This window comes from Trematomus bernacchii, unplaced genomic scaffold (assembly GCF_902827165.1).
Source record: "Trematomus bernacchii unplaced genomic scaffold, fTreBer1.1, whole genome shotgun sequence".
Classification (NCBI taxonomy): Eukaryota; Metazoa; Chordata; class Actinopteri; order Perciformes; family Nototheniidae; genus Trematomus; species Trematomus bernacchii.
The window spans coordinates 203,210-212,500 of NW_022987674.1; the positions used below are offsets into that span (position 1 = coordinate 203,210).

Consider the following 9,291-nt stretch of genomic DNA (forward strand, 5'->3'; position numbering starts at 1 on the left):
TATGAATCTTTGACCTTTTTATTAATTATTATAGTATGACTTCATAGTTTTAGGAAAGTTGTGTAATTATGAAAAGTGTTCAAAGGTTTTTTTAAAGAAAGTTTTTAATATTTAGTCTAAAAAAAGGTTTTCCAGAACAAAGACCCTTGAGAAAAGTTTGTATATTGAAACCTTTAAATATTACTTTATTGTAATATTCCAACTTCAAAATATTAAAACTTTGATTAGGATTCTTTTCTTTTGGTTAATTTATAATGATGGTCACATTTGTCTGAAAAAATCTGTCAAATAAACTCTTAGCACATCAACCTCATGAACTATCTGAGGTTTAAATACAGACAGAAATAATAGTTATAATAACAAAAACAACAACAACAACAACCCACGTCTGTGTGCAAACAGCTGCACTGGTTTACTGGACAGTTAAATACAGTTTGATGAGTTTCAGGCTTCAGATCAGCTAACGAGGCTACAGTCATCCAGCAGAGGCACGAAGAAGAAAAATACCCCCCCCCCATCACTTTGTTCAGTTCCTGTGATGTCACACTGCAGGCTCCGCCTCCTTCACAACAGCCTGCTGTGCGTTCAGGTACCCCAGCTCATGGTGCGTTCAGGGACCCAAGACTGAACCACAGGAGTTGTGTGTATTTGCCTTAAGCTGTGACGACGTGACGACAGAAGCAAACGGACAACGCTGACATTTACAAGCTGACGAGGGGAACCTGAACGCACCACCAGAACGCATCACATTGAAGGTAGGAGGCGGAGCCTGAGGTATGACGGCGTCATATTGCACAACCAATCAGCTGGCTCCGCTGCTGAGCGTCTCTGAAGGATCATTGATAAGGCATCCGTCCACTTCCTGCTCTCAAAGAGTCTTTTCTTCAAAATAAAAGCAGATTGAAACAGAAATCAGGTTTGTGCTTCAGTCTGTCAGAATCAGGGCTGATCAACAACTAATCAATCATTTATCTGATCATCAATTACTGATTAATAATTCATCAATCATGTTTCACTCATTCGAAACCTTCCCGTTGTTTTGGCTTCCTTCCTAAAATAAATCACTTTAAATGCAGAGGACGCTCAGATTCCTAGAAGCAGTTTAACCAAAACATTTCCTTTCTTTTTAATTTGAAGAGGAGAAATTAACTAAAATGCACTTCCTGTGTGGCCTCAGGTTGGGAACTAATCCATCAGATGTTTTTAAAATAATAAAATGGCCCCTGATCCTGAGAGCCCGAGGACTGGGTTTTGTTTTCCTCTCAGGACGGACTCTCTGCTCTGCAGTCTGTACCGGCACTATGAGGGGGGGGACAGTCAGTTTTGGGGAGGGGGGGCGCCTCCTCCTCCTTTTCCTCCTCCTTCAGGGGGGGGTCAGACTTGGGTGAGGCTCCTCCCACTTTGGGTTTAATCTCAACAACATCCAACGCTTCTCCTCCTCCTCCTCCTGCTGCTGCTAATTCTTCTCCTCCTACAGGCTGGTTTGAAGAAGACAACGCTTCAGTGATAATGGCGGCCGTTTGAGAAACCCAGTTCAATTCGGACCTCACCTCTCCTCCCACAGCTGCTGCATTTGGGGAGGAAGGGGAGGCGAGGGGGTCCGCTGGGGTTTCTGGTTGATCAGCTGTTGGTCCTGGAGGGTTGTCGGTGTTGTTTTCGGGCGCTGCAGCAGCATCATTAGCATCATTAGCATCATTAGCATCATTAGCAGCATTAGCAGCATTAGCAGCAGCATTATTTTGGTTGTTGTTCAGGTTGTTGTTCAGGTTGTCCTGCAGAGCCGTCTGGTTGTTCTGACCCGCCTGCTGGTTCTGGAGCAACATCTCCTGGATCCGGATCTGCTGCAGGATGGCCGGGAGCTCGTAGTGGTGGAAGAAGTAGATCATGGAGTGCTGAAAGGACAAGAAGGAAGTCAGGAGGTTAGGAGGTTAGGTATAAGGCGACGATTTAAGGATTCAAAGGCTTTTAGATAGCAGCTAGTTAAAATAATAAATAATAAACAAGAAGGAAGTGTTGGGAAAATCCTGAATGTCCTCTTCCAACATGAGAGTAACATGCTAACAAAGGTACCCCAACTGTAGCTGTGAACATGACAGGATGTGTGATTACCTAGAAGAGCATCAGGACTGTTTGAGGCATATGATAGCTATGTGATGAACATGATGATTCAGCCTCTATGGAGATAGACATATGACAAGCATGCTCATTTCTGACGTGGAGCTAATCTGAAGTAAACATTGAATACTGCTTTCTATTCCTCCATCTTGTGACTGTGTAACTCCCTCTCTTGGATATCAGCATGTGAAGGACACTGTTCAGGAACTAGTTGATGCTCTGTATGTGATGACTACTTCCATTCTGGAGAGGATCAGGAATACATGGATCCTGAGATTGAAGCTCAAGCCGGGGACCAGGGATTATTAACATTTAAGTATTCAGAAAAAGTCCGAATTTTGAGATTTTTGAGAAAAAGTCAGAATTTTTAGATTTTGAGAAAAAGTCCGAATTTTGTGAAAAAGTCAATTTTTTTGAGATTTTTGCGAAAAAGTCTTTTTTTGAGAAAAGTCAGCATTTTTTAGATTTGTGTGTAAAAGTTAGATTTTTGAGATTTTGAGAAAAAGTCAGATTTTTGAGATTTTTTAGAAAAAGTCAGATTTTTGAGAAAAAGCCAGATTTTTTAGATTTTGACGACTTCCATTCTTGAGAGGATCACAAATACATGGATCCTGAGGTTGAAGCTCAAGCTGGTGACCAGTGAGACTTTTCTAACAAAGGGTGTTACAAATAAAGCCCCTGACCTTCAAACAGGATGGTGAACATGTCGGGCTACGTAACTTAATCTATGAGGGCTGCCGTGTCTTTGGCTCCTCTCAAACTCTGCCTTTTTTTCGTATTATTTCAGTGTTTGTTTACATTTCTGTTTTATTTGTTCTATGTCCTATATTCATGTTGCACCGTTTGAAGAGCCTGGGACTTTTTTTTTGCTGTACAAATAACAACGAAAGCCTTGAATCTTGAATCTCTATGAAATACTTCGATTTTTAGAAGTTATTTTAAAAGCCCTGTGTCTTCCCGTCAGTGTTTGGATGGAGGAGGTTCTGACCTCAATCTCAACCTTTATTTATATAGCACATTTAAAACAACCTCAGTTGACCAAAGTGCTATACAGGGAATGGGGCGAAGCCTGCGAGCAAGTTCAGGCAGTCAACTCGAGCACCAATGATACATTAACACGTGACGCACCTCGTCCCTCTTACAACCAACCAAACACATTCCCCTAAACATGCCGCTCTATTTAAGCTGCCAGGCTGCCTCTGCCTCGCTATGCTGCTGCTGCCGCGTTTGCGCCCTGCTATTGCGTTCACATTGCTACTGCTGCGGTGTTTCATGTTGCTGCTGCTCGTGTGGCACCCCTGGGATGTGTGACCACATTAATATAATAAGTATTATTATTTAGAGTTAGAACATGCATTTATTTTGTACATCTGTTATTTTCATTTCACTAACGGGGTCGATAGATGCAGTAAGTAGTGAGGCGGAACGTTTGTGTTCGATTCAATGGTTCCGGGGTACCGATTAAAGCGACGGACGTTCCCGGGGTTTCCTCAGAAGTAATCTGGAAGGAAACTGAACACAACGTGTCCTCATTACTTCTGTTTCACCTGGTTGGTAAACTGTGCATAAATCACAATGAATCCCCCATAAGGTTTGCGAAGATAATATGTAACGGCCCGCTAACAGTTAAAGACTTTGTAGCGCTGTTTACATGTGTAAAACCGTTAAATAGTGTGTGTGTATTAGCCTAGCTTCCCCGGTACGGCGCCATTTTGGGGACAACGTGATCTGACGCAGTAAGGATACAAGTTTGTCAGTATATCTGAAGCCTCCCGTACACTGAGTATTTACATGCATGTATAGTGATTGTGAGTTTGTAATAAATATGTACTTTGTAAGGGTTTTAAGTTAGTTACTGTTGGTAAAACAGTAAGGTTGTTTGTTACACTTAAATATGTTTCAGTAATGCATTTTAGTGACCTGCCATTAATGGAAGAAGGTAAATAGTCAACATGACAGGTTAGAGGGGTCATGAAATACTACTTTTAAGTGAAAGTAAAAAGAAGAGTAGTATTAAATACAGGTTAATACTGTATACAAATGTATTTAAGGTACAACAGATTTTATTGAATGTGAAATTCAATTCGACATAGGCCTATGTGTTTATCACATAAAAGAGTAACATACAGACAGAGTGAAGGTATGTGAATGGTTATTGAGGAATGTAAGTCGAAACTGAAATGCATAAGATAATTAATATGTTTATATGATTTTGTGTAATAAAACAACCTCAGGAGAAGTAATCTGGAAGGAAACTGAACACAAGGTGTCCTCATTACTTCTGTTTCACCTGCACCATACAGGTATCATAACCGTTACTGTGGTCCTCATATCGGGGACCCGTAACACTCGCCTGCCCCACCACCCCAGCTTCCACCCCAGCCTCCATCCCAGCCTCCATCCCAGCTTCCACCCCAGCTTCCACCCCAGCTTCCACCCCAGCTTCCACCCCAGCTACCACCCCAGCTTCCACCCCAGCTACCACCCCAGCTTCCACCCCAGCTTCCACCCCAGCTTCCACCCCAGCTTCCACCACCAGCTTCCACCCCAGCCTCCACCCCAGCTTCCACCCCAGCTTCCACCCCAGCTTCCACCCCAGCTTCACCCCAGCTTCCACCCCAGCTTCACCCCAGCTTCCACCCCAGCTTCCACCACCAGCTTCCACCCCAGCCTCCACCCCAGCTTCCACCCCAGCTTCCACCTGTAGGCTCGGGGGGTAGTTATCTAATCATCACTCAATGTTCTTTGTAAATCTGTGGAGTGATGAGGCCCGAGCCTAGACGCCAAACTCAAACTATATGCTGCTTCTAATAAACATATTAAGAAACACGTGAGTTGTCTGACTGAAATAAATACAATAGAAAATAACACAATAGGAGTAAAATAAAAAACCAATAATGAAAAACCACCTGGATGAAGAGCCAGGAAGTGACCAGAGCCAGGCTGCTGTACTGCCCGTTGAAGCGGTAGTGATACGCGTAGAAGGCAAAATGATACAGATAGAAGAACCTGAGAAACAGAGAAGATATATGTGAGTATTACAAATAAAACACTTTATTTGATTCATTTCGAACATGTAAAACAATAATGAAAATAATAATAATGAAATTAAACAAGATAATTATGATACTGTACAAACTTAAGCAGTACTAAACTAATTATATAAACAAATGATCTACCTGATTACACATCTGAAAGGGGTGGGAAGAAGTTTACCCTTATTACCCCTTCTCCCAAAAACTAAATAACATTTATTTTTGTTTTTACTCCACTGTCACGTTCACTCAGCGTCAGCGGACATAGCCGTTAGCTAGTATTATTTAATATTCAACATTTTATTTAACCATTTATTAACATATTGTTTCTTGTTGGGGTGTATTTATTTGTTAAACACCAATACAAATATATATAACATTAATATCAGAGCAATAAATCCACTTTAAAGCCATCTAAATGTATGTCTAGATACAATATACATTTACAATTATAAATAGATTATATCATTATTACTTCAATATATATAAAAACTAACCAAATAAATAAACCGTAAACACCCAGTTATGATTAAACAATGTCATCCCTGTATAGTTGGTCATGTGACTGACCTCAGCCAATGGCGCTTGCTGGTGTTCGTGTGGCAGCAGATGGCGTCGTACTGATCGGCCAACCAGACGATGAGGATGATGTAGAAAGCCGTCGTCGTGTCGTTGAAGAACTCAGACATGATGGCCTCCATGCCTGAAGACAGGAAGTGACATCAGCAGGTTAGGATTTAACAAAACAGCCAATCAATCACAGGCTTCAGATTTGAACTTGGAGACTTGAAGAGGACGAAGTCTGATGACAGGAATCCATTTTTTTTAATCTCCCGATAATAAACCTTGCTTTCAGTGACCACCTTCACAACCACCTTGACCACCTTCACAACCACCTTGACCACCTTCACAACCACCTTCACCACCTTGACCACCACCTTCACCACCTTGACCACCACCTTGACCACCTTCACAACCACCTTGACCACCTTCACAACCACCTTGACCACCTTCACAACCACCTTGACAACCACCTTCACCACCTTCACAACCACCTTCACCACCTTGACCACCACCTTCACAACCACCTTCACCACCTTCACCACCTTCACCACCTTCACCACCTTCACCACCTTGACTACCTTCACCACCTTGACCACCTTCACCACCTTGACCACCTTCACCACCTTGACCACCTTCACCACCTTCACCACCTTCACAACCACCTTCACCACCTTGACAACCACCTTGACCACCTTCACCACCACCTTCACCACCTTGACCACCTTCACAACCTTCACAACAACCTTCACAACCACCTTGACCACCTTCACCTTGACCACCTTACATTTCATTTCATTTAGCTGAAGCTTTTATCCAAAGCGACTTACAATGACCAATTACAGGGACATCCTCTCTGGAGTAACTAAGGACTAAGTGCCTTACTCAAGGGCACACTTGTGGTGGTGTTCCTGGCGGGATTTGAACTCACAACCTTCCGATCTTCAGCCCACCTCACTATCCATTAGACCACCACTATCCCTTGACCACCTTCACAACCACCTTGACCACCTTCATCTGGAACATGAGTAACTACACTCTTGATGTAAGTTCCTATACATGGACTATAACTTCCTCCACTCGCGACATGACTGCCCTCAAATCTGGTCATGAAAACCTCCGACCAGACATGACTAATCACCTCCTCAAACCTCTTCTTGCTCTATTTTATTTTGTACATCTCAAAACATTCTCTTGCATTTGAATACATATTGTATTTGATGTACTTGTTTTATTTGTCCTATATACATTCATGTTGCATTGTTGGAGGAGCCTGTGGCTTACATTTTCATTGCTATATCTTAACTATCGCACATCAGCAGGAGGACCTTTACTCCCAGTGGCTCAGTAAGAAAGCCCCTCAGGATTATAAAAGCCCCCCATCACCCCAGCCACAAACTGTTCTGTCTGCAGCCGTCTGGCAGGCGGTACCGCAGCATCCGGACTAAAACCACCAGACTCAGAGACAGTTTCATCCCACAGACCAGAAGACTGTTAAACACCTGAACTGTGAAACAACATCCATAACATTCATCTGCTACTTAGAAATGATTGATCCAATATATCATATTCCAATCACTTTGTATATAGACTCTTCTTGCACTATTTTATCTGTGTTATTGTGTTGCTCTGTTGGAGGAGCCTGTGACCTCAGATTGTCATTGTCATAACTACATTGTAGCTATGGACAAATGACAATAAAAGCCTTTAATCTTGAATTGAAATCAGGACCTGACGGCATCGACCTCAGTATATGACTTCCTCTACTCACGATAAGACTACCTCCACTCAGGAAATGAATGCAGGACTTGATTTCACGGATGCGGACTTACCGACGAGGGCCAGGATGACGGTGAGCAGAGGGGCTGCTGGGAAGGCGATGGTCATGTTCATCTCCAGCATCTGAAGAAGATCCACTGAGGGGGAGAGGAACACATCAGATCAATAAACAACAACATTCTGGATCAACGCAAGTAATCAGTTCAACTACTACGGGACATTCACACACGACAATCCTGGGAAAAGTATTATTTTAAAGGAGATTCTTCATCTACAGTCAAAACGTATCGGAAACATTTCAAAATGCAATGAAGAGAACATGTTATAGTCACTTTATATATTATATATTAAAAGTTTTAGCTTGTATTGTCAAAATGATACTTATACTGTCAGTTATGTGTGATTGCACCATCGGGAATGCTTGGAATTTCGCTGTACTCTGTGTAGTGACAATAAATAAATGTATAAATCTATCCATCTATCATATGTTTAAACCTATGGGTTCACAACCTGACTACGTGTCAACCTTCCTGGTAATAAACCTGATTCTGATTCTGATTAATTGTTCGTGTAACTAATCACTAATGCAAAAGAACACAGTGTGCTGAAAACAGCCTGACGGATATTTAACAATTCAGTTGTCAGCATTTCGAACGCTGTGCTCCGGCGTCTGAAACCAATACAGCCGGTTAAATATAGAACAATCCCGGAGGCCTTCATGAAGCTTAATTTGCAAAATGCTAATCAACAGGCCTCCTCCTGCAGTCTGTGCAGAAAGATGTTCGGTGGGTCAACAGGAAGTCATTTTGCGTCCCTGAGAAAACTCACACTGTGGGACGAAAAGACCTCACGTGTTTCTGTACTGATACAGAGATTTAGCTATTTGGTTTAAACCTTGAACATAACTAGGATGTGTGCATGTGACAGGTGGGTATGGTGCATTGATAGCCTGCTACTAGTAACCGGAGAGAAAGTTCATTGCTCATTGTTAAAGCATTCGTTAAGGGGAAAATGATTATATATAAATGGCAATGTAGTTGAATTGTAGGATGTTTGGAAAGGATGAGAAGGTATTCTGACGTGTGATCTGTTGAACTGTGATCGACTAAATGGCCTTGATCTGGGAGCCGTTTAGGTTTTTGCCATCTTGTCAATGATATTAAGGAGTCTCATGATTGAAATACAGTGTTAATAGACAAGTGTATGTACTCTTACAAGAGGCTTTTTGTATGTGTACTATTGTTAACTGACTTGAGTAAAGTACCGGCAAGTGAAACTTAACTTTGACTCTTGTCATAATTCCCCTTTTATCAGGGGCGTAACATGCACACTGCCCTGGGTTTATTCTGTGAGTCAGGCACTACAGTTTCTTAGACTGGACCACACTGTTCTTCTGGTTTAGATTCTGGTTTGTGTGGGTGTGAGGTCTCTGAGGAAACTGACCGATGAAGACGAAGATCTGGTGGTGAGAATATCTGAGCAGCATGGACACCGACAGAGTCTGAAAAACACAAAAGAAAACATCAAAACACTATTTGAGAATATTCAGGTAATAACATTCAACTTATGTGGCTTTTGTTTTTTTTTAAACGGTCCCCTTATTTAAAACCACCCACTTTTTAATGTCAAACTAACTTCTTAAAGTTTCAGCTTATGCGCAATAATATCCTGCATTATATTTATTACTGGAAATATATATATATATATTTTTTTTTTCTTCTAGTTCTCTACCTGTGTTTTTAATTTTTGTTTTTATGCACCATTAAGTCAAATTCCTCGTACGTGTAAACCTACCTGGTAA

General features: G+C 41.8%; 1 protein-coding gene across 2 annotated transcripts in view; it reads right to left on the minus strand.

Annotated features, from left to right (window-relative positions):
• Positions 1-383: 383 nt before the first annotated feature.
• tmem259 (transmembrane protein 259) overlaps positions 384-9,291 on the minus strand; it is a 27,659-nt gene continuing 18,751 nt past the window's right edge. For both annotated transcript variants that reach the window (XM_034136169.1, XM_034136168.1), the window contains exons 8-12: positions 8,934-8,991; positions 7,544-7,627; positions 5,721-5,853; positions 5,025-5,124; positions 384-1,892 (exon numbers count right to left, since the gene is read on the minus strand). In XM_034136169.1, the coding sequence (XP_033992060.1) occupies positions 1,263-1,892; positions 5,025-5,124; positions 5,721-5,853; positions 7,544-7,627; positions 8,934-8,991 (1,005 nt within the window). In that variant the 3' untranslated portion in view covers positions 384-1,262. The remainder of the gene's footprint in view (positions 1,893-5,024; positions 5,125-5,720; positions 5,854-7,543; positions 7,628-8,933; positions 8,992-9,291) is intronic.